The 17,834-nt window shown below is 40.0% G+C and overlaps 1 protein-coding gene across 2 annotated transcripts in view; it reads left to right on the top strand.

Moving 5' to 3' along the window:
• The window catches only part of faf (ubiquitin carboxyl-terminal hydrolase-like faf), a 299,786-nt gene that overhangs the window by 193,042 nt on the left and 88,910 nt on the right, over positions 1 to 17,834 (top strand). For both annotated transcript variants that reach the window (XM_067158104.2, XM_067158103.2), the window contains exon 27: positions 16,191 to 16,414. In XM_067158104.2, coding sequence (XP_067014205.2) covers positions 16,191 to 16,414 — 224 coding nt within the window. The remainder of the gene's footprint in view (positions 1 to 16,190; positions 16,415 to 17,834) is intronic.

Below are 17,834 nucleotides of genomic sequence, written 5' to 3'. Positions count from 1 at the left end.
CACAAGCGGAAATGTATATACTCAATTATAAGTGCAGAATCAATTATTCATTGTAGCAACATGTATAACTCACATTAGATTAACAATAGCACACAAGATATTGTACCTGTCCAAGGCTTCAGTACATAAATAAAATGTCGTGGCACATAAATATGATATCAGGTTGGAGCCCCCTTGATAAGAGCTTCGAACAAGCCCGGCATCGAAGTCCCATTGCCCCTACTAGAGTATGTCCGCGGCTGGACTCAGGAGAGCATTACGGGTCAGTGGACCATTTGGGAAAGAGCATTATACTAATTATCTCTATAGTAAGGGAACCTTCACTATGAGAGGAATACAACTAGACTAAGAAATGAGAAGAATGAATCTTTCACAACACAAATTTAATAGCTAAGAAAGCACATGTACTGTATACTATTTGCACAGATAAGCCACACCATTAAAATACATGAAATTATATACACTTCAAATTTCTTGAGTGATTCAATGTCTTTCTAGTCTGTTTTCTAGAACCGCATTACATTCTATAGCTTTATAAACCTGAAAAGGCGTCCCTTCTCTGACCCTTTAACTATCGATAGCACTTGTCACATTATACACTTATATCACTGCACACAAAGAATTAAACAAAGGCATATCTTGTAATGTTTCGTCCTGTTTATATCGTGAGTTAACATATTTTAAGTAACAAGTTACGATACCCTAGTATCAAGTGAACTGAGGTATATGACAAAGTCGTTATGAGCGCATTTCAAGACACATAAAAGTCGTATCACAACATTCGCTTGGAAAACCTACTTGAATATCTAATAAAATCATCAAATCTTGTATGGCACACGTTTCATCGGGATATCACTTAAACACTAATTCACAAACAAGACGTTTAAACAATGTTGTTTCCTGGAACAATACACATAGTGAAACGAAACCAGTACAATAAAACTATTAATGATCACTCCCTGAAATAAAGACAAAACAATAGTGCACTTCATATTCACACGACGAATCATAGAGGGTACAGTCCATCAGCAGTTGGCAACAATGGGCATAACCTCCACTGCTGCCTGGGAATGAACCCAAGCTTCTCTGACAACGTGGGGGGTGTAATCCACCTGTAATCCCTATACGATTTAATTTAATGTGAATAAAATGGAGGGAAATTTTCTCATCTCGGAGAACTTTGAATCTATCCAACAGCAGTAATCTCTAAATGATGGCATGTGAGTGTTATATCGAGAATGGAAAGCGAGCTTGCGTGCAATGTGTTCCTCAGTGCGTCAGGACAAGTATTTCGTTCCAGCTGTCGTTCTGACAGTAGGCCATAAATTAGGCAGGCCAGCTGACTGCCCCCTTCTATTATCACTTTCAACGTAATGGGGCACTGTCTTCTCAACTGGCAATACTCGTTCTCGCAGCTAATTATTTGATTCCTTTAATTCCCTTGGATGCTATCGGCATCGTTATTGCATATTGGCTCTAATCTGGCCTTAATCATATCCCTGGTGCAGAATTATGCTCGCACTCATCAATCATTTGGGGAAATTCATATTCTCGCATAACATCACACCTAGACAACAATCTGCATAAAAAGCTCCGCCCCTTCTCACTTTATATCAAACACATGCAGACTTAAAGAAGAGATCCTACCCTTCGGGACAAATATACATTAACACTCGCGAGGTAAATAAAGCATGGTTACACCCCACGGTCATTTCTCCATCTTCTGGTCCAGCAATCTTACATTATATGGGAGGAACTGTCTAACTCATGTGTAAAGCGCAAAATAAATAATCTTAGAATCTTTTGACGACTCATGCTGATTTATGAAATGATGATAGATGGAGTCATTTTACTGAATCTTAAAAACCCTTTCAACATCATAGCACTTCACATTTAATTTAATCTAAGGCCTTAAATATAACATGCACTACCTTTCCCCTATTGAATGAAATAAAAACTGTCATCCGACCATGAAGAAAAATCTCTATAAAACCCTAGCAAACAACTATTACCATCAGTCTGAAACAGTGAAACGCTAAGCTACATTCTGAAGTATTTACATGCAAGTTACTTATTTACATTTAATTAAAAGATATGACTTCATGCAGTAAAACTTGAAATGGTACTCATCACTTTCTGCATCACGCACAGCTCTCTCGGGCAGGTACACACATGGATCTAAGCGAACATCACAGCAGCATCAGCTGCTGATGGAGTCACTCGCATATTGGTTGGGTTTTCGTTCAGTGTTGGATACTCTGGAAGTTCCACGACGCATAGGACAAATACAGGCAACCTTCTTGTAGTCTCCTTCCTCGGATGATGATGTCACTGGTTCAAATACACAAATGAGGAGACCTGACTGATTATAACTTTGCTAAATTTTGCATCACAAATTATAATTATGATTAGAGATACTCAGTGGCTCAAGCACTCTAATTTCTTAATGATGTTCATGTCGCCCGCTACTACTCACTCATTTTCATATCTAGTTCAGTCTCAGCACTTTAGGCCCTGAATTAACACACATTCGGCTGGTCACTGTCACTGGATATATGCTGTTACTTTAAACAGACGTGGTTTTAAGTTGGCCTAACTCACAGCACTAGTCGTGGGTGAAACAGATTATCTACTGCGTTTGGGGTTGCCTAGCAGACACTGCCCCTTTCAACCAAAAGCCGCTCATTCCTTCTCCCAATTCGCTCTCTAAATAACACACAGTTATAGACCTCCTACACTACTCCCTCAGTATTATCATATCCATACATTTAGTTATATGGTGGTATAGCTTACTGCAATCGAACTGCATTTATTTCACTCACGTACGGTTCAACACGTCCTCCTCACACGTCACACAGATAACTATACTCACGGCTTTGTGCCTTGTGAATTCCTTAGCGGTGAACCTTACATGCACACTACCTTTGAATTTATTTCACTGGAAAGCAATACCAATCTTGTAGCCACGCGTGAATAATTATTGAGTCACCATTCTGCTATATCACAATCTGACAAAGAATATTGTCCGCCACACAAGTACTATGAACATCAACCATGAACATTTAACATATCACCAAGCAAGTACAAGTACTAGTATACGTATAAGAATAAGTATGCCCCACTGCCTCAAATCTCATCCCTTACGTAGCTAGATCTGTCTGCGTGAATGGAGAGGGTAGGCCCAAGGCCAACTAGATATACAGGCCATAAGGCTCCCCCTCCACTTCGGGCGCTACGTCACACTAGTCGCCAGCCGCTTCACTTCTCACCAGTGACTTATAAGCTGATCTGAACTTCGCAGCAGTGAGGCTATCGATGGTGTTGAATGATTTAAACGTGTGTGAACATTGTGAATTATGGCCACGTCGTGTTGTATACCTGGTTGTAGAATAAACTACAGTTCAAAACAGCCTAATATTTCAGTGTTTAAATTTCCTACTGGCGTGTTTCGGAAACAAAAGTGGATCATAGCTATCCATCGAACCGAATTCATCCCTTCAGCAAGCTCAGTTGTGTGCATAAAACACTTCGAAGTTTCGTAATTAGGGACGATTCCGTTAAAAGACCTGATGAGTCTCTTTTAACTGTAAAACCTAACCATTTAAAACTCTCAAACGATGCTATTCCTAAGTTTTAAAATGTGCCTGCCTATCTGTATAAAAAATCTTCCAACAACGAGCAAAAATCCTATTCAAAGACAAGAAGAAATTGAAAAACGGGAAGAGGAAGGAAAGAAAGAAAGCCGAGGAAGAATATGACAGGATCAAGGACTTCGACGACGTTCAGGGTAATTTCAGTATTAAACGCAAATTAGATTTGGACAAAGTTTCCGTCAACTTTAACAGCCAAAGTCTGTATTTTCAAAATGTATGTGACTGAGCAAAATATTCCGAAAATTGGTACTTCCTTAACATTAAACGAGGCTCTTGATTTTAAATCCATTAAACATGATATTTTCATGAGTTATAACCCTGATATACGTGCATTAGGTGATGGGGGCAAGATATTAAAATGGTCAAATTAGAAAAGTATTTATAACTTCCTGTTTAGACCTGCTCGTAACTCAAAAGTGACTGTCCACGATAAAATAGAATCTGTACACAAAATCATCATCATCATCATCATCTGTTTACCCTCCAGGTTCGGCTTTTCCCTCGGACTCAGCGAGGGATCCCACCTCTACCGCCTCAAGGGCAGTATCCTGGAGCTTCAGACTCTTGGTCGGGAGATACAACTGGGGAGAATGACCAGTACCTCGCCCAGGCGGCTTCACCTGCTATGCTGAACAGGGGCCTTGTGGAGGGATGGGAAGATTGGAAGGGATAGACAAGGAAGAGGGAAGGAAGCGGCCGTGGCCTTAAGTTAGGTACCATCCCGGCATTCGCCTGGAGGAGAAGTGGGAAACCACGGAAAACCACTTCGAGGATGGCTGAGGTGGGAATCGAACCCACCTCTACTCAGTTGACCTCCCGAGGCTGAGTGGACCTCGTTCCAGCCCTCGTACCACTTTTCAAATGTTCGTGGCAGAGCCGGGAATCGAGCCCGGACCTCCGGGGGTGGCAGCTAATCACGCTAACCACTACACCACAGAGGCGGACATCTGTACACAAAATAATCGATGAAATTGAAAGTGAAGTTAATGAGTGTATCATTACTGATAATTTTTTTTTTTTTTTTAAGGAACAGTTAAATATAGCCTTTGCAAAGAAAGTATCTTACTCCTGTATTCTAATAACATGGTTCACTTCAATATTTTTCGCATTTCCTGGGGCGTAAAAGAAGATAAGACAGTCAACGTTTCTTACAATGCCCCACTTGGTTATTCACAGTCTTTTACTGCAAAACTAGGCACGGGAAATTCGGGTATTGATGATTCACATTGGAATTACTTGAAAAAAGAAACTAAAATTGTTAAAGGAGCATGACATATTTTGTAACTTGCTGAATGGAGTCTACATAAAACGTGAGCTGAACTATAAAGGAGGAAAGGTTTTATTTTTGTTTTTGCTAGTGGCTTTACGTCGCACCGACACAGATAGGTCTTATGGCGACGATGGGATAGGAGAGGCATAACAGCTGGAGGGAAGCGGCCGTGGCCTTAATTAAGGTACAGCCCCAGCATTTGCCTGGTGTGAAAATGGGGAAACTACGGAAAACCTTCTTCAGGGCTGCCGACAGTGGGATTCGAACCCACTATCTCCCGATGCACGTTCACAGCCGCACGGCCAGATCGCCCGCTAGGAGGAAAGGTAGAGGGAGTTGCTTTTAGTAGTAAAAGCGGAGAAAATAACACTACATTAGCTACAACTGCACAAACTTTTATGTTGTCATCCAGTCTTTAAAAAAATAAAGACGTTGTTGATTTGTTTCCATGTAAGAACCTAATATGACATTTCTTAGAAGAACTAACTTTGCAAGTCTTTAAAGTATTAACAGGTAGTCTTATAGCTTATAAGGTAGCATGCATAATTTCTAATAATAACAGGAAAATGTTTGAAAAGCTGTGCAAAAGCAATTTACAAACCACTTTTCAAAATCCATTTGACGAAACACACACACACACAAAATTGTTTGATACTGGTCATTTATTTAAAATCTTAATAAATAACTGGCTTAATCAAGCTGACAACTTATCCTGACTTTGACAACTCTGAGTCAGACAAAAAAATGTCTGAGTCTATCTAGTGCGGCCTTGGCTTGCTCCTGCCCTGTATAAAAAGGTGTCGTACCAGACTCTTTTAGAGCTACAAAATGTAAACCTGTATACTAATGTTTTTACATGAGGATTCTCAGAGAAAAATTCTGACTTCGCTTGTCAACAATGTTCTGGAAAACGAAAATGTTTAAACATGCTGTGATTAAATAAATAGTTTTAAACATTTCGTTGACAGATGTATATACATCTTTTGTAATATATTATTGAATAACAATAGAAAAGTTATCGTAGATAAACTCATCGCTGAGAAGAAGAAATCCTCAGGAAAATAAAAATGTACAAACTGAAACCTTAGGAATTCTTAGGTAAGTTTTAAGTTGCAGCTTAATTTCTAAGAAAGGTTTCAGGACTTTTGTTGTGAATTGCCATCATGCATTTTCCTAGTAACATTAAAACTTTTTGTATACGTATTATGCGTTCTAATCTTTTAAAGATACCGTGTTGAGTTACAAGTGACAGATGTCATCATAATTTTACGTAAAGAAATGTACATGTACTGCCCTTCCAGTTTTCTCCCCGCTTAAACTCGTGTAGTATACAAGCCTAAGTAAAGCCACAATTGAAGGAGTGTTCAATTTTATCGTTAAGGTAAAATAAATGAACAATATCATGGTGAAAGTGAGAGCGGGCCCTACACTGCCATGATGAACGCCAGCCACTAGCGTGACGTCACGCTCCGAGCCTTGTGGCCTGTCTATCTAGTGTGGCCTTGGTAGGCCACGCCTCTTTGCTAGACTTTGCTCCGCTAATAAGTGGTTCTCGACAGTGCTTGAGGTATCAAATTAAACCTTATTCGCTCATCATCTCACTGATCAATTTTCATTACGATCGTATCTTGGGTCTGTCTATGATCTTGATAGCGTCATCTGGCAATTCAGCATAGGCGGAGTCTCAGCTCGGGGATTTCTTGGGCTTCCTCTTGTTGTCCACTTTCAACATCTGGATCCCATCTGGCTGCACCCTCTTTTACTGCGTATTCATTATTATTTCAATTATGTAAAACACTTTAGTGTTATAAATTGGCATAAAATTAACTGATTCTGACGAGTCTTAACTTGTAAATATCCATCACGTACTTCACAACTTTTATTATTATTATTATTATTATTATTATTATTATTCCGAGGTATCTGTGGAACAGCAGAGGTGAAAGAATGTGCGGGCTGGAATAGGTCTCAACTACCAAATTAAAGTTAATTTAAAACTTTAACAAAGGTTATATTTTCTTTTCAAAATCAACAAATAACAACAACAGAGAAACATGTAGCAAGTAGCAGGAAAACAAGTTAATAAATTACATTTGCTGGGGTTCAAGCCCTGGGTGAATAATTAATGAGCTCCAAGCTCCACTTTACCAATATTCAACCAGACCACCTGGGGCAGAATTCCCCTGAAATCAAAGAGCACTTGCTCTCACCAAATACATTCCGACCTTCAAGAGGCACTCAAAACCTAATTTGAAATGAGCGAACCGGCTCCCAGTTACTCACACCTATTTAAGGCATCCTCGACTTTTACAATCTCTTGCCTGCAGGCACAACTTACAAATTTACACAGGGGTATCGTGTACCCAACCTACTGGGCCTACTCAGAAAAGAAACAGGTTAATTACATGGCCCAAAATACCAAATTGACTGGAGGCGTAGTTTGCACTCCTAATACACTTTTTAAAACCTAAGTGGCTCTAGGCCGATATACAGGGGCTAATCCCAAGCTAGGGAGGTGATACGTATGAGAAAACTTTAATGCATAAGGAAGAGAAGTAACGGTTATGAAAACGTAGTCACCTCAATTTCAAAATGAAGGGGAGTTCGAGAGGGTGAAGCACTCTCTATCCCCGCTTTACAGTAAAAGAGATATGAAGTTTCTACATACACAGAAAAGTTAATTTACATTTTAAAGGAATTGGTTACATATTAAAGGTTTCGAACCCTCCCCGAGAGTAGACTGCTGAGCTAGCAAGAAATGAAGATGTTAACAGGCCATTACCTTGTAGACGAGCTGCTGCTAGAAGAAAGAGGCGCTTCCCGCCCCCTGCTATATATTCACACACTGAGAAAGATGTTTCTGAAGTGGCACCGAGACAAGAAAATCAGCAGTTTATATACCCTCGTGGAACATTCGAGACCTTTCATGAATGATAACAACCCGCCCACAAACTTTTATTGGCTACCAGCAAAAACTAATGCACAAGACGATGAAGAAACACCTTATTGGTGGGAAATTAATTACAGAAATTTATGATTGGCTAATTTCAAAACTGGCGGAAGGAAAGGATTTATATTGCCAACCCACAAACCACAGAATAAAATTTAGTAAAAATAAAACTTAGGAATACAATATTTCTTCAAGAAAGTTCATTCCATTGCACCAGAGTGTGTTACCATAGTTTTGGGTAGCGACATTTGTTAGAGAATGTTCAAACTTTTTGATACGGAGCAAAGAAACACAAATCAAAATAGACACAGTTCAGAATACTTCCAAATTACCAAATTTACAGTAGTGACATCTTCCGAGAAACCATTGAGTTAATACAGTTTGTTAAAGTTCAGGCTTTCTCCTGTAGATAAGTTTCAACTGGCGCAATATTTGAATTAGCGGCGTGGAGGTGTACCACCCGGTACAATTATTATTACCAAAGACAGCTGAAAACTGTAGATAGGTTCTAGGGAAACCTACAAAGGTATACTATTTCCAGGGTTGCAAGCAATGCTTCGTGACTTACATCTTCCGTTTTGCGTGGTGTGCCCTGTCCTTTCTCTGTCCCTCGGAAAAGGAGAACTTTTCAATTTTGAGCGCGCGCAAGACCTGTTTCTGCTACTTGTGCGCAACGAGAGCTCAGCCTCTCGGGCTAGCGGCGAGCCACTCTTGTCCCGGGACAAGTAAAATGTGCTAGTTTGGGCACTATTTGTCATAGAATCGCACGGGAAACTGCATATTCAGACTGCAGGGTACCATGACATTCTTGATGATGTGATGAACGGTCACAATATTTAGGATAAGGCTATAAGGTAAAAATAGATCAATGCTCGAACAGATAAAACACGATAAAATGAAATGAAATTTCTACTCGCTATTTAGAAGAGCTCACGTTGCCTTTCGATTCAATTTCTCCTAAGGGAGGAAAAATCCTACAAAGGGAATACACCCTTCATTTCTGAGTCACTATCAACATTGTCATGGTTTCGCTTGACCGTAACAAGATAACGTCTTCAACATAATCGTGTGTGATACGTTGCCTCTCCCAAGCTTCACTTATCTTGGATTGTGTCTTACAGTCTTACTCCAGTCTTCTGCAATTACATGGCCTATTGCTTCCCAAAAAAGTATTTCAACATCTGAAGCTGTGAAGAGTCAGTTATTCGCAGCAGTCTGTTCCTTCGCTTGGGCCCACATCAGTTCTATGGCGTTAAAATGGCAATGGTATGGTGGAAGGCGAAAAACTTTATTCCCATGCCTCCTGGCTATTTTGTCCACCACGTAAAATTGTTTCTTGTTGCACAAGATGCACGAGATCCCCCCTTGCTCATGTCATCGTGAACCAAAATACAGTACAAGTCCGTTATAGCGAGAATTCACAACAGCGAAAAATTTACTCGCTATAACGGATTGTCGTTATATCCGATCTTTGTATAAAAGTCGAGAAATCCCCCATAAACATTAAAATCGGTATGAAAAGGCAATAAGTTTTTTCAAAAACTAGCGTTTCCGCAGATGATATACACACCGGCTTACTTGTTTGTTATTTTTCGAAATCCGATACTACGTGAAAGTGTGTGTTTAATTTTATTCTGAAAAAAGATAGTACCGTGTTTCTCCGAATCTAAGATGAACCCCACTTTCTCCTTCAAAAAATTTTAATCAGGCTTAAAAAGTACGTTGTAAAATCATATTAATGCCTTTGTTGTACAGTAGGCCTACGCATTTTTAGACGCCGAACATTAACTTTCGTCGTGTCCTTTTTTTTTTTTTTGCGGCTGCACAATTTTTCTTTATTTCCGCGGGTTTAAAGACCATTAACTTAAAATTGGCATCATAATACCGAAGAGAACCCGTTGAAAATTTGCTGGCAATACCTATTCCATGCATCTCTACAATACGACGATCCATCAGGAAATTATTCTTGCTGTCTATAAAACTGTTACTTTTACTCAGCATCAGATATAACCGGCTACCGCTACACGCACGTCTCGCTTGCCGGGTTCAGCCAAATTCAGTGGCTGGCGATGTATAGGCCTAATTGCGGACATTGAAAGTCAACGAACAAATTTATTGCGCCACGGTATGGCTATTCCGCCCTTGCGTTTTTCGTGCACATACCTCACAATTTCATCTTCGACTTCTTTAAAGCGTCCTTGTTGCGGACCACTGAATGCATTTTTTGTACAGTACGCATTTTTTTAGCTCTTTGTCTTCACGCTAACGCCAAATATTTGCTTTAGTTACACCTATGCCGTATTTTCTTGCGACTACACAATTATTCTACATTTACGAGTGTTTAATAACCATCAACTTACAGTAAAATTGGCATCATAATATCGACTAGAACCCGTTGAAAATTTGCCGGCATACCTTTTCCACGTATCTTACAATACGACTATCCATCACGAAAATATTCCTGCTGTCTATAAAACTTAATTTTACTAAGCGTCAAGTACAATAGACGCGTTATAACTCTGCCACTGAGTAGCCATGGCCTTTCTAAGAATTCGAAGGGTCGCATGTTTTAATGCCATTCTGCAGATTTGAGAAACGTTTTTGTAGGAGCTAATAGAACATCATACTCTCTTCACTATTTCCTGAGATCCAGTGACGTTACACACAAACACTGTACAACCGGTTGTCGCAGATAGCGATGTAGGCTATAAGAAAGAGCCGGTCAATTATTGTCAACGAGTTTTGTGCGCGTGTGAAAAGAAGCAGCGTGGTTACCGCGGTAGTTGCCAGTGGTATCCATTAACTTACTGTTAGGCTGCGAATGCAAGACAACCCTTGAGTTTTCGCACGAGGTTCTGAGAAAAAGTCTTGGATTCGGAGAAATACAGTATCACTCCAGAGGTTTCTGTGGCAAACACTTCAGTCTTCTTCTTCAAACGGCTTCACCTAACTGTATATGTATCATGAAAACATATTTGAAACGCATGTAGAGAAATGATAACCTACTCGCGAAAAATTTACGTGTAAATAGCCTTTCCGAAATTTAACTAGATGCGAGAAGATATGAAATATCCTCTGAAATCAGTGATTTCCTCTGCCATATCTTGAGTGTATCACATTCTTACTTAACTTCTGTATATAACATTCAAATCAAGATATCGTTTACTTCAGTCATTATTTTTAACGAGTTAACAACTGCTATCGGCCACGTTATTTACGCATTTATTACGAAAACGTGTTATCCTCTTTCATTTCGAATTTTCTTTAGAGAACAGGGGCCTATTCCACAAAAGTATGGTCTTGTACATTACAAGTTACTAGTGTGGGTTCTTGTAATGTATGGAGTTGTACATTTCTGTTCCACAAAAGATTGATAGTCTCTTGTATATTACCAGTGAATTGTTACAAGTTTTACAAGTGACGACATATCAATAAACATACTACGTCATAGCATGAATCAGCTGTTTATCCTAGTATTCCATTCGTTGAATTAGGTTATGCTTGCCTCATTTATCGTAATATCGTATTTTACTGTAACTTATGCAGCAAAGATTGAAAGAACTAATATTCCTGTGAATTTTTTAATGCTACGATGTTATTTTTCAGTTTATTTCTTTGATGATAGGAAATTACTCCGTTATTATCACCCATTCTGTTCTTCCGCGATCCTCGCGTATGTTCTACGAGAGTCTAACATACTATACCTACCTTGGTCTGTCATTAGGAATCAGATGCCGCTAATAACGATATTCGGCCGCCAAACTTAATTGTTACGAAATTGCAAACTCTGCATGAATTGTTAAAATGATGTCAAGAGAAACAAAGTTATTCATTTTGAAGGAAATAGAAGGTAGGAAAGATATTCGTTTCGGTGGATACAGCGAGTCTGAAAAAAACAAGACAAAATAAATGGTTGGATGGAAATATTTGACTTGGGAAAAGCTCATGGAGGTTTTGAGGGGAAAAGTTGGACGTACGTAAGAGATATTCTGCTCATTAATGATTCCAGGAATGTCCTTCTTGGAATATGTTTTTTTCAGCATTTTCAGGCCAACAAACAATTTGAGGAAATTTTATATCATTTATTGCAGCTACCACAGACCGAAGATTTTGCCATCCCAAGCATATCTGCAGTACCATGGTACTGACCACCATTTCCTAGCCAATGTAATGTTGTTAGTAAATGTTGTTTAGCAGAGAGAGATTTATTTCTGTTCGTAGGATATTTTAAGCTATGGCCAATATCTATCAAAAGTTCTTCCACTTGTATTGTGCTTAACCTAAAACGTTCATTGTATTCAAATACAGTGTTAAACTGGAAGTTTATTCTTTCCCTGTACAGACGATAGTTTTCATTTTCATCACCATCACTATCACTACTGCTAGACCACATATTTATCAAAATGTATCCAAAATAAGCGTATTTAAATAGGACTAGTACATTTATATATTATTGTCCTTTCACTGGTAGAGAATTCTTCTCATTTCGCTAGTAAGTTACAAGTACTAGTACTTTTGTGGAACACGCCTATAAAAATTTACTAGTAATTTGTAAGTATGGAGTAGTAAAGTACAACTGTAGAAAATTCTTTTGTGGAACAGAAACTCTGGTATTTGTACAAGTTACTAGAGAATTTACTTGTAATGTACAAGACCATACTTTTGTGGAACAGGCCCCAGCAGTCGACGAGTATTAGTAATCAATTCCAATATCGCCTTTGAATGTCGACGAGAGAGCTCGCAAATCCACAAAGTGAGAAAATTATACCATACCGAAGATGATCGATCGCATATTGTTGAACACGTTTCAGTTTTCTTATTCAAACGACGCCACCTGTCCAAACTTATCCGTACTATACGTATGATGAAAACACACTTCAAGCGCCAGTAGAGAAATGATAACCTTCTCGCTATACATTTTCATAATAGCCTTTCCGTAATTTAACCAGACGCGAGAAAATATAAACTAACATCTGAAATAAATTAAACACTCTGCCATATCTCGAGGTGTATCCCATTCTTACTTAATTGCAGTATTTAGCCTCAAAATTAAGCGGTCGTTCAGTCAGCCTTAATTTTTAACGAGTTAACAACCGTTATTGGACACATTATTTACGCATTTATTACGAAAATATGTTCTCTTTCATTTCAAATTTTTTTTACGGAACAGCAATCGACGGGTATTACTAATCGACTCCGACATCGCCTTCGAATGTCGACGAGAGAACTCGCTAGTGCACACAGGGAGGAAACTATACCGAAGGTAATCGATTGCATGCAATATCATCGCTGGGATGCATACATATCGGTAGGGAAAAAATTGTGCGCGCTTCATCGCTCGTAATAACGGATGCGTCAGTGATGGGGCTCTCGCTGTAACCGAAGGACGATACACAGTTGTAACCGTACGTATGTAGATCCCCGAATTTTTAGGTTAGGAAATTTTTGTATATAGTTGGTAATGTTAAAATCATGTAATTTTGTTTATTTAGAATGTAAAAATGTAATATTATCAGAAGAATGTGTAGTTAGGTAATATTGCATATGTGCATCATTATATTTTGTATAAATTTCCGTTTGGGTAAGAATCTGTAAATATGGCCTAGCCGTAAGGATTGTGCAACCGGGAAAACTGCGACTGTATCGGGAAGGACGGTTGAAGTCAGTTGGATGTGTTGCAAAAAGTGGCTTGGAAACACGGGGTACGGCAGGTAGTATAGGCTGAAGAATTGGAGTGGATCAATGTGAATGTACGTGAGTGGACGTTCGATGTCACATCAGACGCACGATAGCCAATACGAGGGCTTTGTTTTTAAGCGAGGTTGGGTTGACTGAGTGACGCGTCAAGAAGTGCCTGTGAGAGCGTTGCTACCTATAAACTTTCCAGGACGCTATAACCACGTGCAACAAGCCTATATAAGAAGGTATGCGTGTGCGGCAAGTCATTCTAATGCTGTTTCTGATTGTTTCTGTCTCTGATTCTGTGTGTTTCTCACTCGGTCCGGCGCGCGGGAGTTACTTTGCGCATAGTCCTAGGCAATGTTGGATTGTTCTTGAGTATCGTTTTCGGAGTGAGCACGCTGTATGTTGCTGATGCTGATGAGTTTCTGGTGGCTGTTAGGTCAAAGACGCTACTTAAGTGTTTATTTGTAACTCCAACTCTGTATAATAGTTGGACTACAATTCTTCGACGAGATTATGTACAGTGGATGTGGTGATGCGTACAGAATCGAGATTCGGTAGTGGATGTGTGTTTGAGCACAGAGCTGATTCTTGGTCGAGGAAATCGTCGGCCGAGTATCCACTTTCAGTTGCAGAAACCTGAGGCGTTACACCAACCTGTGTGGCACTCGAGAAGAACTCAAGACGTTGATGAAGTGTGTAAATAAGGTTAGGGATACTCTTCGTAAAGAAGGTTGCATCCGTACGTAGAGAAAGTCGTACTTTTCTCTACCAGAATACGATTTTTGTTCCGTAACAGTAGTGAGTGTAGTGGGACTCTTACCTGGAGGTATGTTAAGAAATGTATATCTCGTCAAGTAATGATTTTGTTATTGGTAGTAGTGTGTATATTTGCCTTTGTAAACGACAAATGAGTAGGTCTCGTCAAGTAATGATTTGGTTGTTGTTAATGGTGTGTATATTTGCCTTTGTAAACGACAACTTGTAAAACGAGTAGGTCTCGTCAAGTAATGATTTGGTGATTGTTAGTAGTGTGTATATTTGCCTTTGTAAACGACAAACGAGTAGGTGATATAGATGTTGATTCCCATAGGGAATCTGAAATATTTGTCCTGAATGAGCAAATTTATAATACCAATATAAATGGTCCGTTATTGGACATTATAAATTTTCCAGCTAGCTCATTCTTGGTTGCCAGCGTTTCGCCCTCGTGTGCTAGGGTGGGCTCATCAGTTAGTACCTAGCACACCTACCAATACGCTGGCTAGTGCATACCGTGGAGGCCACTGCGTAGGCTAACTGGAGCCACCGGCAGTGCCAATGCACTAAGAGACTTTGTCTCATCACTAAAAATTGATGCCTGCTTGGTCATCTATATCATCTGATGACCAAGCAGGCATCAATTTTTAGTGATGAGACAAAGTCTCTTAGTGCATTGGCACTGCCGGTGGCTCCAGTTAGCCTACGCAGTGGCCTCCACGGTATGCACTAGCCAGCGTATTGGTAGGTGTGCTAGGTACCAACTGATGAGCCCACCCTAGCACACGAGGGCGAAACGCTGGCAACCAAGAATGAGCTAGCTGGAAAATTTATAATGTCCAATAACGGACCATTTATATTGGTATTATAAACGAGTAGGTCTCGTGAAGTAATGATTAATGTTGGTCGTAGTTGTTTGTACGTTGCCTTTGTGGACGGCAATCAGGAGGGGGTCTCTTTAAGTGATGATTATTGTGGTATTTATTATATTTTTGTTTATTATTTTGGGAGTAAAGTCCTGGTATCAAACTTGCAGTAAATCTTTTTATCAGTGGAGTGAGGATGAACCTGGCATGCTACCTACATCTAATTTCAGGGGTAAACAGGTAAGGTTATAAAGTAAGTCTGGAGCTTCGTCAGCCTGATGACCGTCGCCTTGGGAGAGGGAGTTACTCATTGTTCTATATAGTTATATATTCCTGTAATTGTTTTACAGGTGGCGCCCATTGTCATGGTATTTATATACTTATTTCACTCGCCGCTAATTGATACATATGTTTATTATGTATTGGTAGTCGTCAAATTGTTACACAGTCTAACATAGGAATTTTGAAGGGACAGAAAATAATCGTCGCTATATCGGGAGTTCTCGTTATGTGCCGTACTCGGTATTGCAGACTTCTACTGTATTGTGCTCCTTCAACCACTCAGTCAACTCATTATTTCTAGCCGCCATTGTTGATGCTTTGTCAAGAATGGCAGAGTGAATTGACAAAGACCGTGAAAAGAACTGAGCACAATACAACACACAGCTGATAGCATGAGGTTATAGTAAACAGCAGATCTAGAACACTGGTAACTGGAACTAGAGTCTAACGCGCTCTATCGGAGCGATTGGCTGCCTATGATTGGCTGTTTATAAATTCACTTAGCGTCTGCCAAAAGACTACGCTCAAATGTCAAGTCGAAACTCATAAGAACTGAACTATAAGTTAGGTTGTCTGGGTTACATGATAGAATACAGTAGTGATGAGATATCCTGACATTGTCTAACCTTATGAAGTACCTTCAGTAATTTTTTTTAATTACTCCACTTGTTCCTTACACTTTGGAAGCTACCATGGTTGTATAGACTTTGTTTCTGCTGTCATTCCAGAGCGAGATGAGCCGCTGGTAGAGTGGGACTACGTGCCACGAGTGGGACCACGTCCATCCAAAGGGTTTGTGGGTTTGAAGAATGCAGGGGCCACCTGTTACATGAACTCAGTACTCCAGCAGTTGTACATGGTGGAAAGTATAAGAGTCGGCATTCTTGCTGCAGAAGGTGCTGCCATAGACCTCAACGAGGACTTCAGTGGTGAAGATCGCTTGGAAGGGGAAGTGAGTATTTTGTTTCAGTGAGTCTGGCGTGATCTAGCATGTCATAAGTAATGGAAAGAACAGACGAGTGACAGATCAAGTCTTTTATAGAAAGGTAGGAATATACATTAGAACAAACACAATGATTGGCAATGATGGAAGAGGGAGCAACAGAAAAGTGGAATTTCATATATCTGGGAGGTTGCAGAACCTGCATAAGCTCATTGCTGTGGGTAATTTTTGACCATGAATGACGGTTCATAATGAAAACAAACTTTAAAATCGCAAATAAATAGTGTTAAATGGAATATATTACTATGTGTAGCCTGCATGGCTCAGGCGGTAGCGCATCAGCCTCTCGCCGCTGGATTCCGTGGTTCAGATCCCGGTCACTCCATGTGAGATTTGTGCTGGACAAAGTGGCGACGGGTACTTTGGTTTTCCCTGTCATCTTTCATTCCAGCAACACACTCCAATATCATTTCATTTCATCTGTCAGTCATTAATCATTGCCCCAGAATAGTGCAACAGGCTTCGGCAGCCGGCATGATACCCATCCTCGCCGCAAGATGGGGGCTTCATTCTTTCCATTCCTGACCCGGGGGCTTCATTCATTCCATTCCTGACCCGGTCACCGACTGGAAATAGGTTGTAGGTTTTCATTTTCATATTACTGTGTCCGTTAGAATTGTAATCGTTATATTATCCAACTTCATATTGTAGAAAATCCACTGAACTCTCTTCTCATCTTCTACAGTATAACTTCTACGGTGGTAGAACTATGTTACTTCTTCTTTCCTGGGCATTTGTGTGCTTGCATTATGGGTACTTGAGTGTATCGTTCAGTCAGCTCTATTGAACAGAAGAGATGATTTCCTACGCTTCTCTAATTGAGCCACCGAGATGTCTTTCAAGGTGGCTTCAGCAGCTCTTCACCACCATGTTGCTCTTGGGCATTCCTGGCATCTCCTTGGTTTAGCGAAGCAGGAACATTTTTTACAGGATGATCTTCATCACACTGATGTGCTTGTACCAGCGGAGTTCCTTTCCTTCTGTTTCTCACAGATAGGTGGTTTTCACAGGTGTTCATTGTGCGCTCAAATAAAATAACATCTGCAGACCACTACAGCATTTGCCGGATAGGTGTGAGGACCAGCTTTAAACTCTCCCTTTAACTCCTGTAAGCGGACTGAAGCGTTCAAGCGACTGGGCTTGGACTCCACAAGCGGCCTAATACGCCGGGGTGCAAGGTCACATATTGGAGACGTTTGTTACATCTGCTGGCTTTTTCTGGAAACATTTCTACTAGAAATCTGTTCTTGGTTTCTCAAAAAGTCACCAGAGTGCTCTGGTATGCTTCTTTGGCAAAGAGAATTGATTAAAATATCGATCGAGAAGTCTGTATTCTGTAGTTGACAAGTTGGCTGAGAAGGAACTTGCT

The sequence above is a fragment of the Anabrus simplex genome, chromosome 14 (assembly GCF_040414725.1).
Source record: "Anabrus simplex isolate iqAnaSimp1 chromosome 14, ASM4041472v1, whole genome shotgun sequence".
Lineage (NCBI taxonomy): Eukaryota > Metazoa > Arthropoda > Insecta > Orthoptera > Tettigoniidae > Anabrus > Anabrus simplex.
Note: the sequence above shows the minus strand (reverse complement) of the source record. Positions and strands in the feature narration are given on the sequence as shown.